Raw genomic sequence first — 20,690 nt, 5'->3', positions numbered from 1 at the left:
AAGATTTCAGAGGAGAATATTTCCTTTTACAGACACTGTTGCTTTTAAGATAAGAAATACATTGTTTTTCAGATTTATTGGGCGTCCATTTTTTTAAAGTTTGCTTCGTGTTTTGCAATTTCAACCATTTTTAGTAAACAAAAAAAAAAATCCTCAAAAACGACAATTGTTTTAAAATCCCTTCGTCTTGTTTATATTGTGCTGAAATCAATTCTTTTAGGTTTGTTCGGCTTATGTTGTATCAAAGAACTTTGGCTGTTTAGTTAAAATTTTATAAATCCGCTGCAGCCCGTTGAGAGAATCAGGTTCTGAAGCGTTCCTCTGTGACTGTACTTTAACATTTTGTAAACAGAGTTTGTCTCTTATGTGCAGCATTTCTAAACTGTCAGGCAACAGTTTTTTAATAAAGTTTGTATAAATCTAGATGTTGTCCTTGTGTTGGTTTAAATCTTTGCCAGGTAACAGGATGCCACCCGTAGTGAGTAAATGTAATTTAAACTATGAACGTAGACAGATGTCTGCATCTTTTTTTTTTTGTTTTTTTTACATCATTTCAAAGCTCAAATGTAGCTTTAAAGACGAGCTGCAAAAGAAATGTTCCTCGTACCATGCCGAATGGGACAAATTTTTGCAGAGCTGGCCTGCTTCTTTGTATGCTGTAGATCTTCTAGCTCACATGGACACAGAACAAAGGTAATAAGGCAGTGTGAGTTGACTGAGCTTCTTATACATGACGTGTTCAGAATCACTAAAGATTGTAGTTTGTCTTTGCGCCTCGCTCACACAATGTAAATCTGTACAGGGTTTTCTTACTGATGCAGTGGACCGGGGAGAGGAACCAACTGTTTGCTGAGTCACTAAAGGGCATTCTGCTTGTGCAATATAATTTCAAAGGCTCTTTATGCAAAGACTTTCATTCTTCTTTGTTGAGGACCCAAAAAACGAAAGAATAGAAATGAACTTCATTGTCTTTCAGTGGGAAAATTCAGGTCTACCAGCAGCCTGTGCACACTCACAAAAGCAAGAAATATTAAGATAAAATGAGGAAACCAATGTACAGTACGGGAACATTTCAACATAAGAAAACCTACTGTGCAGTTGGTTGTTAAAAAGCATAATAAAGTACTGAAGATGTGTGCATCTAAGTAGAGTGACCTCAAGAAATGTGCAAAACCAGCAGACTATTTATAATACTGGAAAAAAAAACCTGTACATCAGCTATAATTATGATCGGGAAGAACAGGAGGATGGAGAGAGAAACTAAAGACTAGAGTATTTAGGTGTTTATTTATTAAATGTGTTTTTGCGAGACTGCTAAATTTTATCTGTATTATTACATTGAAAGAAAAGAATAGAATACTGGTTTTCTCAGAATATTAATCGGGATTGTTGTTTATTTATTTGTCCAGTATGACTGAAAAAGAGCTTTTATTGTACAGGTTAATTTTCTAATACAAGACAGTCATTATTTCTGTCCGTACAGAGATTTAAAAGTCATTTTTATGCTTTATCGGAAAGTTGTTATGTAACTATTGTATTGAACCACAAAGAGGAGACATACTTTAATAATGTTTAAAATAATTTTTCTTCTTAGAGCTAGTGACTATTACAATGTCCGCAGCCCAGATGCCACTCCAGGTTTTGTTTAATTCAAGAGAATTTTAAAAATGGACCCAAAAAGCTTACTTCGTTGAACTGTACAAAATGTTTACCACGGTAAAGGTAAAAAAATAAATAAATACGACTTTGAATTTATTTGATATCGCATTTGACATATATATTTTTATATTTATATTAGTTGGTGTATATGTCCAAGACCTTAGCATATAATTATAATCTTATTTTAGAAAAGAAAAAAATCCGTCCTGAAAGTGGAACTTAGTTTTTGTTCCTGGTTTCGTCGGAATGTTTCTGGGACACTTCCGTCCAAACATGGCGGAGTATGCTAACCTGGTCCGAAGGGCTTTGGGGCAGCTAGGAGGTCATGGAGGCGTCCGGGGTCTTTTACTCCAGCTTGTCAGGTCGGTTTGGTAAACCATGAAAACAAATGTCGCCCTCTGTGCGTAGATGACGGAGAAACTGCAGAAACAGACAGAAATTTCTGCTTATTGCTGCGTCCCGGTGAAGCTAACTGTGGTTAGCATGTTGACAGCTAACAGTGCATTTGCCATAGAAAAGACTCAGAATTTAATTTAAACCTCATTCAAAAGTTGATGCGTTGATCTTGTAGAATCATAAGAATTCGTTTTATTATATTAATCATTTTTATTCTGTAAAATTCTTTTTTGGGTGTTTTAAAATCTTTGTTTCAATTGTGTTTGCAGGGTGAATGATGTAAAAACAGGCACTCTGATTGGTGTTGATAAATATGGAAACAAATACTATGAGGACAAGAAGCACTACTTCTTTGGTGAGTCTCTTAAATATTTTAAAGTTCCTGTAGCAAGTTGGACGAATTACTGCATTCAGATTTCTGACATTTACTTTGACATTGAGTAGATTTTATAATACATTTTTTTTCTGTTCTTGTTTTTCTGTCCCTTAAATGTATTGGATACCTAAGCATATTTTATAAACATATAAAGTTAATTGTATTTTATTTACATAGCTCTAATTCACAACATGTCATCTCTAGGCTACTTACAAAGTCAATTCATTCAAATCATTTAGACAGATTGGCCCTGTGTGTCCTGTCTGGCAATGTTGCATTAAGAATTGTTGTCTTAATGCGAAAAAGAGCTCAACAGATTTTACTTTCACAAGTGGAGCATTAGTGTTTTCCTCATAGTAATCCACTGGACATAAATTCTAATAAAGCTTTTTGTGTGTATATATATATATATATATATATATATACACACAAAAAGCTTTATTAGAATTTATGCTAAGACTATTTCATGTTAAGTCGACACTGAAACAAGAAGGTAGAAGAGGAAAAAAGGGAGAGAATCAAAAAGTTTCCTTTCTAAAGGAAACCCAGCAGATTGCATCAAGTCTCTCCAAGCAGCATTCTCTCCTCCTAAAAGAGTGTAGAGCCACAGGGACAGTCATCTGCATTGTTGATGGCTTTGCAGCAATCCCTCATACTGTGCAAGCATTTATAGACTAAGGATAGGAAAACTCCTATCCTTTATCAGGAAGAAACCTCCAGCAGAACCAGGCTCAGGGTGAACGGTCATCTGCCATGACCGAGAACACAGAAGCACTGATCCAGGAATACTTTCTATGTTAGAGAGGGTAATGACAAGGACTTATTACAGTTATCACAAAGACTTTGTTGTTGCCACCAACGAAGACACTACCAGCTGTTAGATTTAAGGGGCAATTCTTTTTTTTTTTTTTTTTTTTACAGAAGGTCAGAGCTTGGTTTGGGTAGCTTTTTAACCCTTAATACCCAAAGTCTTTTTATTTAAAAAAATATCATGTTATCTTTGTCCGGTCTTAACATTTGTTATTCTCGAAACTCTTAAAGTCTAACTCACCCCGATGTAAAGGCACAACCCCGCCCCCAGACACATTTTTAAAAATGGTATCAAAGTGGACAGTCCCAAGAGACACGGATGAGTGGTGCGAGTTTTTAGCAGTGCTGTTTGCTGCGGCGGTCAGGAGCAGGGAAAGTGACCTCTGAAAAATGGAGTACTGGTTTTGCCACAGAACTGTCTATCGAGGTGGAAGATTTTTAATTATGGTGACGAAAGCATGTACCGTCTAAACCAATAAAAAAAAAACTGCAATAGCCACCGTTCAACCCTAAGAGGGCAGCACTCAGACAGTTTTATGACAGATATTGCAGAACTAAACCAGTTCTCATAAAAATGTTTAAAAAATGCACATTAACATTAAGGTTTTGCCCTTAGGCCCAGTTTATACAGTTCATCTGCAAACAAAAAGTTGAATTTTGGGGTAAGTTACGCTTTAAGTGTGGCAAAAACCCAAGAAAAGAGTCAATTTGGAAGTAAAAAAAAATACTCTTTAACTGTAGTAACAAAAAAATATATAGTTCTGGACAGCACAGTAAAGTTAGATACTGCAATTTTTTAGGTGAGATTTTATTTCCAAATCCTATATATGGCACTGAGGTCAAGATTGGAACAATTCTGAAATTAAAGGGTAACAGTAAAATGCTGCAATATTTCTCTTTGGTGGGATTGTTTTAAACAGTTGAGAGATTCCATTTACCCATTTATGACACTTTGTCCAAGGGTTTCAATTTTATGGTTGCATCATCTGTTTGACAATACCACTTCTGTAGTTTTACCTCATCGCAGATTTACAAAACTGATGCATCTCAACTTTTTTGGTATTTGTTGTGAGCCTAAAATGAAGAAATGATCACATATTGACAAATTAAAGGAAGTTTAATGAGACAAAGTGTGAAATATCCAACTGGGCGTTAGGTTCAAGCTGACATGTTTCTTGTCTTAACTTTACTCTAAGTCATACATTTCAAAGGGACAATTAAAGAAAAGGCTTCTGCTGACGAATTTTGTGAACTTATTTCTGTGTTCAGGACGTCATCGTTGGGTGATCTACACCAAAGAGATGAATGGAAAGAGAACATTGTGGGAGGTGGATGGCAGCATGGTGCCCGCTGAATGGTGTGATAATCCTACTTACTTTTAATACATGCAAACAATTGTGGGAAGTATATAAAATTCTTAAAAAAATCCAAATTACATCAACGATGAGGTTTGCCGGCTTTAAGTTAAATACTGATTAATTTAAATGTGGTTGCATGGCTGAAAATGTACCCAAAAAGGTTCTTCTCTCCTCATCCTCCTGGTTCAGGCATCGCTGGCTGCACTGTATGACAGACGACCCGCCCACCACACATCCTCCAGAGCCCAAGAAGTTCCTCGCCGAGGTTCACCAGTTCAACGTGAGCGGGACCTCGCAGCAGTACGTGCCGTACCCCACCACCCGCAAGAAGATCCACGAGTGGGTTCCCCCTAAAGCCGGAGCCCAGTGAACTCTGACCGCCCTATGTTCATGCTGTTAATTATAGTTTCCTGCTTAAATAAAATCTCTATCCACATGTTTAAAAAGGGTCCTTACTTTAACTTGGTCCGAAATTCTGAATTTGTGCTTTTTGAGCAAAGCAAAATAGGAAAAGATGTCCGTGAACTTTCTGCATTAGTCATGAGATGAATCAAAAATACAGCCAAATCTAATTTTAATAAGAAATAATTGTGATTGCTTCGTTAAGAGTGGGGGTTTCAAAGTGGAGCCTTTGGAATAATTTTGAGTGGCTCATGATCACAATAAAATAGCACAAATTTGACGAAGAAGCAGCAGATTTAAGAATGACAATTCTTTAATAATATGAGGATAACATTTTCACAGCTGCAAGGCCTTTCAAAAAACATGTAGATGAAATAGTCTTAAAATGTTACGACACACAGTGTCTTTTATTAACCATGATGTTGCCTTAATTTTGTTTTTATTGTACAAAGAGTCACACACATCCATAGGTTTATGCTAAAGCAGACGTGGGTGCATCTATTCATTTAGTTAAATGAGATTGGAAGTGTTGCCTTTTTTTTAAACTTTGAAAGCCCACAACATTTTTTTTAATTTTATTTAAATAAAAGCAAGCCCCTCTTCATTTTCCATAAATGTATAATACTGTCTTTATCTATATGCTGGTCAACCCCTTTTACTATGTTGTACAAAAACGAAAAATATGTTAAAGTAAAAAGGGAAACAGCAAAATAACAGGTCAACAAGTTTGTGTTCAGTCTTTGCAGAGGAAGAAATGCCTAGATGGAAATATCCAGTAAAATTGTCATTTTAGCATGTTCCTGTCCTCCTTTTTTCTAAAAATATGACTTTTTGTAATAGGCGATTCCACCTATTTTATTTATTTTTTTGAATTGCCTGTCTCTTTCAAAAAATCTCAGTGTTAATTCTTGATTTTACATCAGATTAAACATTTAATTTTTTGGATTTTGTTTAGTGTGAGAAGGTCTCCCCCTAGTGGTGGTTGAAGCGTTTAAAAGTGTTGTAGTCTTTACACTGGTTATGGTTCTCAAACTTTAGATCATAATCGATGCCTCCTCAGTAAATGTTAACAGTAAAACGCAACCTTTGAAATTGACCATAACCTTCAACCAGTTGTACAGTTTTGTTTATTTGCAGAGGAGAGCAAACTGACAAGGTGGAAGTCCTAAGAAGTTGAGATTTTGGAAAACTTGAGAAATATTTCCTAAAAATATCAATTATAAGTGAGGAAAATTGAAGTTTATTTCACTAAATTCTACTTTAAGCTCCAATTTGGCTGTCTTGTTGGTAAGCGAATGCTGCAGTAAATAAAAAAGCACATTTTTTGTGCTTCTGAATGTTTGTTTCTCATTAAATCTTTCCTACGCAAATAGTATTGTACAGCAGGCATTAGTGAACATGTTACTTCCACATAACTTAACCAGTTGATTTCTGTCGTGTTTTTATGAGTCATTATAAACACCTACCTTCACTTAAAAAGGCCAAGTAACACGTCGACAGCCCCTAAATGGCGCTACACGAGACAAACTTTACTTTATAGTAAGGTTAAAATGGCGCGAGATTATTTGGTCTATTAGGACAGGTGAATTTAGCTTCTTCTGGCACCTGGACACGAGGATCAGTTGTCTTCCTGATATCATGTTTTTTTTTTTTTGGTTTTCCCCATGATGTCACAGAGGAAAACAGTGCGTTTGAGTCCTTTAAATTAGATGCACAGCAGATGTGCCTCACATTTAACGCCAATGTTGTAAATTAACCTGTGTGAAACTTATAAAGCCATTAAATCCTCAGACCTTCCCCAAGCCGTTTAAAGTTACAAAACGTCTTAATTTGGGGAAAGTAATTTAAAGAAATCTTTTTAAATTATCTTTGATTATTCTGGGTTTTAGCAACATAAATAATTAACTTTTGCCAGCAGAACAGGAAAGGTTAGGTCTGATTCAGTTTCACAAAGTGGGGGAGATTGTCAAGAGGAAGATGAGAAACACCAGAGCCAACAATGCTGGTGACCCAAAGGCCGCTATCAAAGAACCCTGGCTAACTTTTCACTAAGGGCTTAAAATGGGGTTCTTGTTTGATTGACTCAACATGACCAATATCAGTAAACTGTGTAGTTCTTACCTGGGTCTCAAACAAGTATTTAAAAAAATCACTTCAAATTGCTCAACACATTTTGGACCCACTTGGTCCCTTTTATTTAGAGTTTTTTTATGCATCAAACTTATATTTACAGTTACCATGGAGCTATTGGGTAACATGCTGACGATAACATCTGGTGTCCATTTTAGAGCTCCTATCCTCCCAGAGGTGGCCTCCGCGTACAAATGATCGCTGGGAATAATCCATAGCAATCAATCTATAAACAGATCCTAAATGACACTACAATGTCAATCACAGTTTTAAGTTGCTACATTTGAAGCTTATATTGCAGCTGGCTGTGCTACATGAGTAAAAGCAAAACGTTTTTGTCAATATATACATTTCTTTAGATATATTTTCACCATATAAGCTTGTGAGAAATCCTGTTCTTGCTGCTGGTTGTACAATTGTATTCAATTGCTGTGCCCAAACTAAATAATGTTCTTTTTGTGTTTTTGCTGCATATACTGAAAGGTTAATACATTTAAAAATGCTTTAAAAAAAAGTAATGCTTCTTGTTTTCAGTGAAAAAAAAGAGGTTCCAGTGAAATAACAAAACAGATGGTCTTTTAAAAAATGTATAAAAGAAGTTATGGATTAATTTTAAAGATATTTCAAAAGTCCTTATTTTACATGGTGAGTGACATGCAATTAATACAGATGTCTATTTTAAAAAGTCTGTTTTGTGTAGATTACTGTATTTCAGATTTGTCCAGGTTACGTTTTATATATAAGATAGAGCTAATCAAAGGCCATCAGGCGTTTTTTTTTTTGTTTTTTTTTTTTTTTTTTTTTACAGTTAAGCTACATTATATGCTTATAAAAGGCCAAAACCGTTTGAGCATGATAAAATAAGGTTATATACACCAAGCCTCCATCCTGATAGTGTTTTGACGGTCCTTTTTGGTGAAGAAAATAGCCCCAGCGACCAAGTGCAATAACCACATATAAACAGAGGTGGCGCCATCTACCGGCAATATCGCAGAACTAGCATGATGCCGGTTTGCTTAATTAATAAATTAATTGTAAATAATGACCGAGCCTGACCCTCTGCAATGCCTCAAAGTAAAACAGCAATTCGGCGTGATGGAATACCAACCATTAGTAATTAAATACACCAATTTCTAGCAACTTTAACAGCCTCACATCAGAACATTTACTCACGTCAGTCACATCTGAGCCTCGGCAGGTTTAGCGTCTGCTTCGGTGAACACCAACGTTCATACTGTGTTCCCAGCGATATTCCAGTCTTTTCTTATCCTATTTTCTACATTTTTTTGTGTTTTTTTTTTTTTTTTTTTACTGGATTTTGGACCATTCCTTATTGTTTCACTGGGAGATGCTAATAGCCGTTAGCCCAAAAAAACAAAAAACAAAAATAGCCGTTAGCCACTTCCTTGGTTTGAGCCCTGCTGCGCATGCGCAGCACAGTGCTGTACTTCCTGTTAAAACAAACACAAAAGTCTTTACTTACTAAGAAACTGAACAAAAACATTGTGTAAAACGCCAAAAATAAGAACTAATACGCCAGCAGTACGTGATAATCCTTCATAAAAAAACTTTCTATGCAACCAGAGTGAGTTACTGACATATAAATAAATAGAAAGTCAAATTACATGGCTATGCCCCTGTAAGTAATCCTTTGGTTAATCACTAAATCCTATACCAACTTTAGCATCAGTCCTATTTTCTTTCACAACTTACACTTTGTTAATGAGTGGTTTAATAAATATGAGGGGAAGCGTTTGAAAAGTTCTCACCAACACCTTAAAGAATGCTGCCCTGAGTAGTGAGCCATATAAAAACCCACTCCTGATCATAGGCATTGCATTGCATAATGCACAAATTAAAAGAAAGCGAGTAAATATTGATATAAACAGCGTGTAAAATGAATCTTTTGTCGGTTTTACTCTATAAGCTTCCTGCCACTATTGCATGTCGGTGTTAATCAGTGCAGGATTATGCTGAGCTGAAGGAAAGCTGCAGTGCGCAACATTTCACACCGAGGTGAGGATAGATCCTCCTGTGAGGAGCATTCAGAAAGAAAGTCAGCGGGTCAATAGCGACAGTATCAGGAGGCTGTGAAAACCAAACGGCAGGTTTGTGCGCTTAAGATTTAATATACACAGAATATTGTCAGACTGTACTTATCTTTTGGCGAAGATCATTTAAATGTGACATAATTGCAATTGTTACTGGTACTTTGCTTTAATAAGTGTCATACTTAGCATTTTAAACATAAATGTAATGAATGAAAGAAAAAAATTTATTCCAGACATTTACACTGAAATAGTAAATTTAATCCAAACAAACATTATGTAAAATAATTCTTTATAATAAAATCATACACTGGATGAATATGATTATACTGTATTAAAATATAAGATTAATACTGAAATATTTAAATTGAATTTATATCTTCTTTATCGAGCCCAAAAGGAAATTAAATAATGATCTGTGATCGTTTCTCATGCAATTTCTTATGTTATTATATCCAGACTGGTTCTACTTCACAATTTTGTACTACATTGTTTTGGTCCATCATATAAAATCCCAGTGAAATACATTAAAGTTTGTGGTTTTAACTTGATAATATGTGAAAATGTTTAAGGCACTGTGGCGTTCATAAATTAAAATTACCTGTCTGACAAGAATTTCCAGCAGCTGTTGTGATGTATGTTTTTTTATTTTATCTTAACAGAAAATGTAGCAAATTTTGTGATGGAAATATGTTGCTGAGTTGTACTTATTGTAGTCATTTTTATTATATTTCTAGTGGTACCCTGGGGGAGTACAGATGATAACTAGAGCATGCTCTGTAAAGTGCATTGTCCCTTTTGAAATGGACATCTGTGCAATCATTACATTCTTTGTAATTGCAGACGAGCGGAGCTGTTAAATGAGGAAACTTTCTGTGTTGTCACTTCTTCCACGAACCAGCTTTTTGGAGGATGGGGATGCAGAAGGAAATCATCACAGCGTGAGTTAAAAAAAAATTTGTAGTGGGGTTTATTGTGCAAAAGGGGGCGCCCTTTCTCTTGATTTGTGTCCCAGAGTCAGGCCTGTCACAGCTGCTTTTTTAGTTTGTCTGTAAAAGCTTTTGGCATCCCCTCCTGTCAGCATTTTTAAGGGAACACTGATCCTTTCCCACATGTGTTCAGACATCAGAGGAGGTTTGTTTTAAACAGTGAAGGGGAGGGGTGTCTGATTCAAATCCTCAGTGATTTCAGAGCAATCAGCTGTGAGTGCTTTGACGCATAATTATGAGGCATTCCTGTGCACTCAAAGCTGAAGTTCATGTTTTCTATTCAGCAAGGGGCTCATTAGCTGCTCTTCAGTTTCGTCTACGTCTCTCCGCGGCTGCTCGCTGGAGTCTGAATCATCGTCTGCAAATGGAGCAGATAATTTGAGCCTCTGCCTTTGTGACTGCTGATGCAGCATCAGGCTGAGGTGGCGGCGATGCCACCGGCAGGACACCAGAAACCTTATGAAGAGGGTAAATCCTGACATGGAGACTTCCTCATCTCCTAAGAGTGTTCACCTCTATTTGACTTCACTTACTTCTGTTTTCCTCTCCTGCATCGTTAACACCCAACGTCCTCCCCTGAGCGGTTTCTTTCCCCCCCGAGGAAAGTGTGGGCTTTTTTCCTGAGCATTTGTCCGACTCTGATTCTCCAAATCTTGGCTTTGATTAATAGGTCAGAGTCACCGCCTTGGGTGTTTAAATTTTTCTGGGCCTCTCCTCTGAGCATTTGGCTTTAAAGATGTCCCAGTTCTTTCCTGTTCCCACAAGCATTGCTGCACAAAAGTCTGATTGTGGGTAAGTTGAAGGGATTTTTCTTTTGTCCGTGCTGCTTTAACGTCTCTGCACAGATCAGCCTGTAGGGGTTTTGGTGTTGTGAAACCTTCTCACCCTGTTTTCCTCCTGATTATTTAGCTCCTCCTGCAAAAATCATAACAACACTGCAAAAACGGATCTAAAAATAAGTAAAATGTTCTTAAAATTAACGTTTTTGTCCTGGATTTGAGCCAGATAAATAAGATTATCTGCCAATGGAATGAGTATTTTGACCCCTAAAATAAGATAATTATATATACTGCACTTAAAATAAGTTGATGGAGATGAATTGTTCCTATTTTAAGTGCAAAAATCTTATTCTATTGGCAGATCATCTTATTTACCTGCTCAGATCAAGGAAAAATAAACTAATTTCAAGAACATCAGACCTATTTTTAGTTCCGTTTTTGCAGTGAACCACCAGTTTGTGCACCTAAACCCGTTGTCTTTCCTATTTAGCATCATTACATCATCTACAAAGTTGACATATATTGTATAAAATAAACACGATCTTTATTCTCACTGTCTCAAATTAAATCAAACAGTAATTTCGCTTTTCTATGTCGTTTAGGGGTTATCAAAATACTTGCATTAAGATTTCTAGTCCTCTAAACAGTACAGGAAAGGCTGGGTTATGTTTTAATCGCTTATTTTTAAGCTTCATGACATTAGAGGTAATATTAGGCACACCTGTGGAGCACACCATGTCCTTTTGTGACATCAGGGGGCAATTAAAAGAAATAAGCTAAGATAACAAAATGAGCATTGTGGACCTCCACCAGAGGAAATGGGGGGCATTTTTGCAAGCCTGAAAGCAAAATCCAAGTTGTGAAGTACGGTGGTGGCAGTATCATGCTGCTGGGATGTTTTGCTGCACTTGGGGGAAAGAAATGGATGCCAAGATGAGGAAAAGAACATTTTGTGGAAATATTGAAGCAGTTTCTCAAGACATGAGCACAAATGTGTCACAATTTATGCTGCAGGCAGGAGAAAATGAGGATAGTGTTGGAAAAACCGGAGAAAGGCAGCTGACACACAGTCTTACTAAACTAACGCTGAAGATAAACACTTAAAGGAGACATATCCGTTTAATGCCTTTTCAGATTTAAATAATTCAGCTGTGGTCCGTACAAAGTGGCTTTTGGGGGAATTCCTCATTATGAGGAGACCCATTACAAAGACGAGGTCCTGACCCAGTGGTGCTTCCGGAACAATCTGATCCTGAACGCCAGGAAGACCAAGGAGGTAATAATAGACTACAGCTGGTCCAGGAAGACTGAACACGCTCACTGCAAAAACGGATATAAAAATAAGCAAAATGTTCTTAAACATAGTGTTTTTGTCCTTGATTTGAGCAGGTAAACAAGATAATCTGCCAATGGAATGAGTGTTTTGATCCCTAAATTAAGATAAATAGACATCCTGCACTTCAAATAAGATGATGGAGATCAAATGTTCCTATTTTAAGTGCAAAAATCTTATTCTATTGGCAGATAACCTTATTTACCAGCTCAAATCAAGGGCAGATACACTAATTTTCAGAATATTTTACTTATTTTTAGTTCAGTTTTTGCAGTGCTCCTCTCTGCATACATGGGAAGGAGGTGGAGCGCATGGACAGCATTACTTTCCTGTGTATTCACATCTCCTCAGACCTCTCCTGGACTGTGAACACCTCCCACCTGGTGAAGAAGGCCTAACAACAGCTCATCTTCCTCAGGAAACTGAAACAAACTGGACTTTCCTGTAAACTGCTAAAAAGCTTTTACAGAGCTACCATAGAGAGTGTTTTATGTCTAACCATAACTGTGTGGTATGGGAGCTGAACAGTGAAGGAGAAGAAGGTGGTGAGAACAGAGCAGGGGATTGTGGGATGCCGTCTGCAGGAGTCCAAATAAGGGCCAGACGCAACTCCACACTGCAAAAAGGGAACTAAAAGTAAGTCAGATTTTTTTTTAATTAATGTACTTTTCCTTGATTTAAGTAGGTAAATAAGACTGTTTGCCAATGGAATGAATATTTGTACACCTAAAATAGGATAACTGCACTTGAACTAAGATGATAGAGATGAAATGTTCCTATTTTAAGTGCAAAAATCTTATTCCATTGGCAAATAGTCTTATTTACCTGCTTAAATCAAGGAAAAATACATTAATTTCAAGAAAATTTGACTTACTTTTAGTTTCCTTTTTGCAGTGCACTGATCCCACCCACCCAGGCAACGCGCTGGTTGCCCCTCTCCCCTCAGGTAAACGCTTCAGAAGCGTCAAATCCAGAACTAATAAACTCAGGAACAGCTTCTTTCAAAGAGCTGTGAGGGCAATCGCCTCCTGTTTGTGGTTCCATTATGTTAGAATAACACCACTGTTATTGCCTGTTTGCATACTCTTATTCTCAGGAATATCCAATTGCACATTTCTGTAAACGAAGCCTCAAGATCACTGCACACAAATTACTCATTACCTCATTTCTTGAGATTCATGAAGGATGGACTAATCTATGTAACATGGCTCACCGCGTCTTGCAAAAGGGACTGATATCAGAGCTGTTGGACTCTGCTACGTACTTTTTTATCTTTTGCATGCTCTAATGTGTGAGAAATAAGTGTGTTGTGCTTGCGTGTCATGCCGTTATTTTTTTTCTATACATCCTAAGCCGGCCTCAGCCTGTATTCTTTCTCTCACAGCTACTTTAGCTTGGGAATCTCTTGTAGCTCCAAGCTACAAGAGATTCTGCGTCCCCCATCCTCCGATTGCTACAAGCAATCCCACAATCCTTTGCGTGACATGATGTATAAGCACAGCCCACCTTATGGAAATGACCAAAAATGTCTGGAGAGAAGAGGGCGTGCACTTTGTACTTCATTTTCAGATGCCTGTAGGCCCGGATTTGACTCTCGTCATCCATGTGCGTTTCTGTCACATAATGACGTCGGAGTTAAAAGGTGTCCGAAATCGGCACAGCAGTCCGAAGTTCCTTTGCTAACCACGATAACACGGTTAAACGTGGTAGAAAACAAAACACTTAACATCTTGAAAAAAATTACCCAAACAGAACATAAAGATGTCTAAGCAGCTCCTGGAGAGACTACATTCACATTTTCTGCTCTCCTAGAGACTCCAGGTACAGAACAAAATGCATTTAGGGGCTTAAAAAAGTGGGTTTTGCATCATATGTCCCCTTTAAACAAATACACAAATGACTGAACACAAAAAGGAGCTAAATATCACCAAAAAACACACAAATTGGTACCAAATTACAAAGGCTCATGGATCATGAATTCCTAAAACTATTGTGAGAAGCTCGTGGAAGGATCCCCTGAATATCTGACCCAGGTCATACAGTTTAAAAGGCAAAATAAGCAAATGCTAAGCAAATGTTTAAATTTCTCACTTTAAAGACAGCTTTAAATATTCATATTTAATTGCTTTCTTTGAGAAAATAAAGGCTTTTGAGAGCGGTTTCCCGTTATTGAGTGACTGTTGGTTAAGAAGAGGGATTTAGCTCTTAGCTCTGGTGTATCCCTACAAGCAGTGACGTCTGGCATGATAAGTTAAGTGGGGCACAAAAACTCAACATTTATTAGCAGCAACTAATATTTTTGTGATGCATACAACCTGACTTTGATTAATTTTAATTGAAACAGATAAATTAGCATAAATCAACACACTAAAAATCCATTTTATATAAGACAAATGTAATTACATTTTTATACATAAAATTACAAATAAAGGCTCACTAATAATGTTAATTTATTGAACAGAAAAGATTCGCATAAATCCTTCAATGAGCCAGCAAGGGCAACCAACACTAGATTGTCGCACATTTTCCAGCAGAATGTAAACGTAACGTGTGCATTTCCAGTATTTTGATTGGACGACCCGAGCTGTCTACTGAGAGCGTGTTGGGCAGATGGCAAGGCAAGGCAAATTTATTTGTTTCAGTACAGAGACAGTGCAAAGTGCTTTACATGATTAAAATATAGGAAAATAAAACACAATGGAATAAAATGTAGAAACAAAATAGAACATGGGAGAATAGAAACTAAAAGTAAACATTAAAAACAGTTGGACTACAAAGTCGAACTAAGTATGTTTCAGTAAAACAGTTTAACTAGAACAGTCAAAGGAAATCCTAAACAAATGTGTTTTTAATTTTGATTTAAAAGAACTCAGGCTTTCCGCACTTTTACAATTTTCTGGAAGTTTGTTCCAGATAAGTGGAGCATAGGAACTAAATGCTGCTTCTTCATGTTTAGTTCTGGTTCTGGTTCTGGGTATGCAGATGTCCGTTATTTAAACAAATGTTGGTGGTAAACTTATATATATATATATATATATATATATATATAGACACTAGTGTTGCGCCGATGCCATTTTTTGGTCCCGATACCGATACCCGATACCTGGCTGTGCAGTATTGGCCGATACCGATACCATCTGTTTGAAACTGATGTGTGTGTATATATGAAGAACTGCTTACTACTTAGAGTAGTAGAACTTTTTATTACCTACCTGGAATGGGTGACAATAGTTGAATAAACTTTTGGCACTCAAAGTCCAAAATAGTGCAACATTTGTGAAATTATAACATCTATAATAGCAATGCAACAGTAAGACAGTAAAATTACATTAATAATTTAATAATCTCTTTTAAACCCTGAGTTTTGGCTCTCAAAGGTCAAAATAGTGCAACTTTAATGAACTTATATAACATGTATAATACTAGTCGGGAAAGAGAAGGCTGCGTTCAAGTGACATACAAACATTAAAATGGTATCAGTGCCCTATTTGTTGGTACTTGCCGATACCGATACCACCATTTTAGTGCTGGATCTGGGCCCCGTCCCATACTGGTATCGGTATCGGTGCAACACTAATAGACACAAATGTTTATAACAGAATTTTATTGATAAGGGAACGTTTTTTTTGTTTGTTTTTTTTTTGCAATATTGCTCTATAAAGAACAATCCTGTCCAATTGATTATTGTGAACATGGAGCTCCACAGCGACATCGGGTGGGGCCCGGCCTCACTGGACCCGAATGCAGAGACGCCGCAGCCTGCAGGAGATACAGATCATGATAAAAGTGAGATGTTCTGTCTTCTTGAAGGATCTTGGGATAAGAGTTGCTGCTCTTTTACGTCAGCTGAAGAGGTTGGGCATCTGATCGGGATGCCTTTGTTTCCCCCAGGACGGTCCTAGAACCCACTGGGGGAGAACATGTATCCCTTCATTCCTGGGAATGACCCTGTTTCCCTCTGACGCTGTCTGGCTCTTCGGCCCAATAAATTCACATATCTGAAGAATAAAACCAAAAATCCTTTTTGTTTAGGATCCCACCTGCTTGATTGTCCTTTCATTTGGGTCTTTATTAAAACCGTACACTTTGAGCAAAGTTACGCAAGTCATATTATCGGGTGTGGTAGAACAGAATGGGTTTGTTTATGAAAATCCCAAACTATGTTAAATGACAGTTCGATTGGCAGGCATGATAGGAGTCAAACTCTCTAAATGCAGAGGAAATGGGGTTAAATGCTTCCTTGTTCTATCTAAATAACAGATGATCGTCTCTTCCAGCCATTGCACAAACTCATCTTTATGTAATTAAACAACAGGAGGCCATGCACCTTCTCACAGCTAAAGAAAGATCCTCCGGTGAAATTTCTCAACAAACTGTTAAATATAGGACCATACAGATTGATTTTATATTTTTTTATTTAGGCTCTTCAACCCTTAACTACTGATAAATTAATAAACGGCAGAGTCCAGCCTGCAGGAGCAAATAATATTGCTTGTACTTTGAGGTCATCTGTCGATTCAAACACGTTTTGGAGGATTTCTGTATAGGATTTCAGTCCAGGGACTGGGATGGCTATTAGAAATGTGCTTTTGTGTGTGTGTGTGTGTGTGTCTTGTGAACCTTTTCTACGTTGATTTGGTTAGTTTTGCTGCTGAAACACCCAACGACGACTCGTCAACCAATTTTCCCCGTACTTGAAAAAGCTTTTCTAAAAGCACGCGATCTAACGCGGTTCCAAAGGCCTTTGAAAAGAGAACAGGCCCGTAGCATCATGGAGCCTCCGCCGTGCACAACAATGGTAATGAGGCATGTTTCCACACAGTCAGCCTTTATTTTACACCAGACCCACCTACTCAGGTGGCATGCCTCCAAAACAATAATTTGTAGTATACTGTAGATAATTTATTGAGACTTATGCCAAGATGCTACTTTTTGCCGAATTTCCAGCTGTTTATCAACATTGAATCATAAATATTAATAATTTCTTGTTGCCATTTCATCTCTTATGAAGTTTTACTTGATCTGCATTTCCCATTTTGAAGAGGAATTAAAGAAGTGGGTGTGCGTGTCACATCATATTTTTACCCCAGTGAAACAGGAAGTCTTGGATTACTAACTAGAAGTTCCACGCTAAGCGTTGTTATGTTATGGTATGTTATTTTTTTTTCATTAATGGTAAAATGGTAAGTGGATACTCTCCTATAATATTGAAGTGAATACAAATGATATGTGTGAGATATGGCAATAACCAAATAATTTACTTTAAGGCTTTTCGCTCATCTTTATTAGCTGTCTGTTGACTCTGAAGACGAAAATAAAACACAATTTCCAAACTTTGGAGGAATGTAATCAAATCTAAACTTTTATTTGATTGCGTATGAAGTTGTATCAACAGCTCGGTAATCCAATCCTTGGGGGAATTGTTAGGAACAACAGGAAGATAAAGCAGTGCTCAAAATAACGCTCGTTTATTATCCTTTCAGTGGGCTGGAGGACCAAAAGAAGCGGCGATGAGGCTTCTTCTTCTCTCTTTGAACAGAATGTCCCTATGAGCCTGACAGGGAGTGCATAGTCCAGCCTCAGTCACGTAAACATACAGGCTGTTATCTGGCCGTGCAGATTAGCTCTGCCTGTCCTGTTGAGAAAAATATGTACCCCCTCAGGGAGTGAATCCTGCACTATAACTTCGCGTCTGCACTCATTCATTTCCCTGAAACCTCTCTCCTTCCTCTTCATCCCCTGCCTGCTCGCTCCGGATTGGCAGGTTTCTGCCACCGTGTTCAAAAACCGAGCCCGGTGTCTGATAGGGATCAGGGAAAAAAAAAAAAATTAGGCTGCCTTTACCCCAGAGAGCGCTTTGCTGGCCATAAACGTTGGAAACCCACCTCCACCGGGGGAATCTGAGCGTGTCAGAGGTGCTGCTGGGTTGATTCTGATAGCTGCTGTCACGAGGAGAGCAAGATTTCACAACAAGACTATTGCACACTAGACCAGAGAGAGAGACGCGCTCCGGCTCTGTTGGAGGCTTGTCCTGAAGCTTCAGCGAGGCCGACGGGAGCTCTGCGATCGGCAGGGGGGTCTTTGGGACGTCTGCGGCCGCATCCACATCCATGCACTTTGACCCCCCCCGGCTCTGAGGGAGAGGAGGGATGAGGAAGAATTACAGCGCCATCCCGCTCATCTATGTGACAGAGGTAGACCCTGCACTTGTTACACTTTGAAACTCGGTCTCTGGTGCTGAGCTTGCTGCTGTCCTGATGTGCTTTTTGCATTTTAAATCTCTGCTTTAGGGAAGGAAAGCCTGCCTTTCTGATCTTGGCGTTTACAGCTTTTAAAGCTCTTTATTAGAAACAAAAACAACTTATTGTCGAAAGGGGTTTTATTTATTTTTTTACCTAAACAGCAACACGCTTAGACCTCTTTATAGAGCAAATCCTAGCCTATAGCAGGCTTTAGTGGCTCTGAAAAGTTTGTTTTTCTTCACAACTGCGTAGTAAAGCGTTTACGCCCGCTTACAGTAAAGGAAGTGCTTTTAAAACAGATACAGGTTGAGTCAGACAAGTTTCACCACGTTTCATTTTAAGTCTGTGTGTGCCGTTGGCCTACGCAGCTTGAGTAACACCTGAGGAATGCCGGCTCTGAACCGCAGCTCGTGCACACGTTTGTTGTTGTTGTTTTTTTTAAATCTCTGTGAGACGCTTTTTCTTATTTTAGTAGTTGTCTGAGCTCATCGTGAAGAAATTTGAAGTTTCAGTTCTGCTTTTAAAAAAAGGGATTCCTGCTGTCTTTTTTACAAGAGCGTCTTAATCTCAGCTGCCTCATTAAAACCGTCCTGCAGAAAGACCGCGGTCAGTCTCTGCTGAGTCTGTGCATCACGTCCCTCGGTGTGTCCCTGTCTGCACGCCGAGATCTTACGTAACGCCTCTGCTGCAGCACAATGAGGCCCTTCCTGTCATGCCAGCAGCCGTCTTCAGTCCACAAACAGGGAAATGGCTGAGGAGAGACGCGGCAGGACGTCGCCTTCTAATCACTCCTCGATTTGTCTTCATCCTCCTGCAAAAAAACAACAACAAAAAAACAAAAAGTTCAGCACCTGATCTGTAATCAGCTTTGATCGCAGGCTGTCTTCACGGGTTTATGCTCCATTGATGCGTTGTCAGACCCCTTGTTGACGCGTGCTTCTGCAGCTCCGTCCTCTTCCCTCTCATTAATCTCAGTTTTTTACTCTTTGACAGAGGGTGCATCTCAGAGGAGATCACAGCGTTACGTGTCAACAGCACAGCCGTCCCGTTCTTGTGCTTTTATGCTTGAGCACTTCCAGGGAGACTGACTGCAACGCAAGGATGATGGCTAACATGATTTCGGATTAATTTCTTTACTGGAATTAGTTATTCCCTCAAAGGTTGAATGTTTCAGTTAGTTATACGATTCTGATGGTAATCTTCCCAGCTTCCAGCTTGGTTTCCATTTGATGTGCAAGTAATTTAAAAAAAAGTCATCAGATATTTACAATCATATTCAATAAATTAGAATATTATCAAAAAGTCAATTTGTGTCAGTCACCCAATTAACTAAGGTGACCACTGTATATAGATTAAATGCTCAGATATGTTTTAAAGCCCTTATTTCAGTTAAAAACAATGATTTTTGCTTACATACAGGGGCGGCTCTAGACAGGGGCCCACAGGGGCCAGTGCCCCTGTAGAAATGGTCCAGGCCCCTGTTATGGCCTCTGTACTAAAGACATAAATTAAATAAACTTCTTACGATTATATGCATTGGTGAAGAAACCACACCTGATTTGTCACTTTGACCAATTTTATTTTTTGTACCTTTACAATTTCACCCTAACAAGGGTTTAAAAATCAAGGTGTTTTACTTTTAGCTTCAGCAGCATTGAGCTGGGATCACAGTTTTCATCTGCTAAATCAGGGATCTGAAACCTGCAGTATCAGTGCCACAAGTGTCTCACTTCATATTAAGCGATTAAATATTGCCCTGTTTTATGATTTCCTTATTTTATGTGCCCCTGTGAAAAAAACACTGGCCCCACCTTGGCCCCCTTGGTAAATTTGGTCTAGAACCGCCACTGCTTACATATAATCAAAATACAACATTTTAGATTGGAATATTTCATCAAACCGATAAAAAAATACATTTTTATACCGAAATGTGGGATTAATGTAAAGCATGGTTAAGACTTGCTCAACGGATATTTTCAGAAGTTACTTGTAATCTGACAAATGCGCCTCATTGGAACCCATATTCTAATTCGTTGAATGTGCCCGTATGAATAAAAATGCCAGTTGGCGATCTCTATTTTCCAGAAGCCTGAAAACTCTGTAATTCCTGTAAGTCAACACGCGTCTGCATGTCTGTGCAGTTCTATACGCTGCTATTCCTGGTAATT

General features: G+C 38.1%; 2 protein-coding genes across 3 annotated transcripts in view; both read left to right on the top strand.

The window, feature by feature from the left end:
- Positions 1 to 1,884: 1,884 nt before the first annotated feature.
- ndufa12 (NADH:ubiquinone oxidoreductase subunit A12) lies at positions 1,885 to 5,045 on the top strand. The gene is made up of 4 exons (XM_012873771.3): positions 1,885 to 2,021; positions 2,325 to 2,410; positions 4,511 to 4,598; positions 4,789 to 5,045. Exons 1-4 carry the CDS (start codon positions 1,906 to 1,908, stop codon positions 4,967 to 4,969), a joined length of 471 nt encoding a protein of 156 aa, XP_012729225.2. The 5' UTR covers positions 1,885 to 1,905; the 3' UTR covers positions 4,970 to 5,045.
- A 4,115-nt stretch (positions 5,046 to 9,160) lies between these two features.
- The window catches only part of tmcc3 (transmembrane and coiled-coil domain family 3), a 74,823-nt gene continuing 63,293 nt past the window's right edge, over positions 9,161 to 20,690 (top strand). The window contains exons 1-2 of one of the 2 annotated variants that reach the window (XM_036149005.1): positions 9,161 to 9,239; positions 10,023 to 10,120. In XM_036149005.1, coding sequence (XP_036004898.1) covers positions 10,040 to 10,120 — 81 coding nt within the window. In that variant the 5' untranslated portion in view covers positions 9,161 to 9,239; positions 10,023 to 10,039. Of the gene's footprint in view, positions 9,240 to 10,022; positions 10,121 to 18,273; positions 18,475 to 20,690 lie in introns of those variants that run through there. The other variant, XM_012873824.3, reaches the window with a different exon arrangement.

The sequence above is a fragment of the Fundulus heteroclitus genome, chromosome 17, assembly GCF_011125445.2.
Source record: "Fundulus heteroclitus isolate FHET01 chromosome 17, MU-UCD_Fhet_4.1, whole genome shotgun sequence".
Classification (NCBI taxonomy): domain Eukaryota; kingdom Metazoa; phylum Chordata; class Actinopteri; order Cyprinodontiformes; family Fundulidae; genus Fundulus; species Fundulus heteroclitus.
This window is presented reverse-complemented; position numbering and strand designations above follow the sequence as displayed.

Coding starts and splice junctions, on each gene's coding strand:
- ndufa12 (XM_012873771.3), top strand. CDS start 1,906: ATGTTTCTGGGACACTTCCGTCCAAACATGGCGGAGTATGCTAACCTG. Junction 2,411..4,510: donor CAAGAAGCACTACTTCTTTG/GTGAGTCTCTTA, acceptor TTCTGTGTTCAG/GACGTCATCGTTGGGTGATC. Junction 4,599..4,788: donor AGCATGGTGCCCGCTGAATG/GTGTGATAATCC, acceptor CTCCTGGTTCAG/GCATCGCTGGCTGCACTGTA.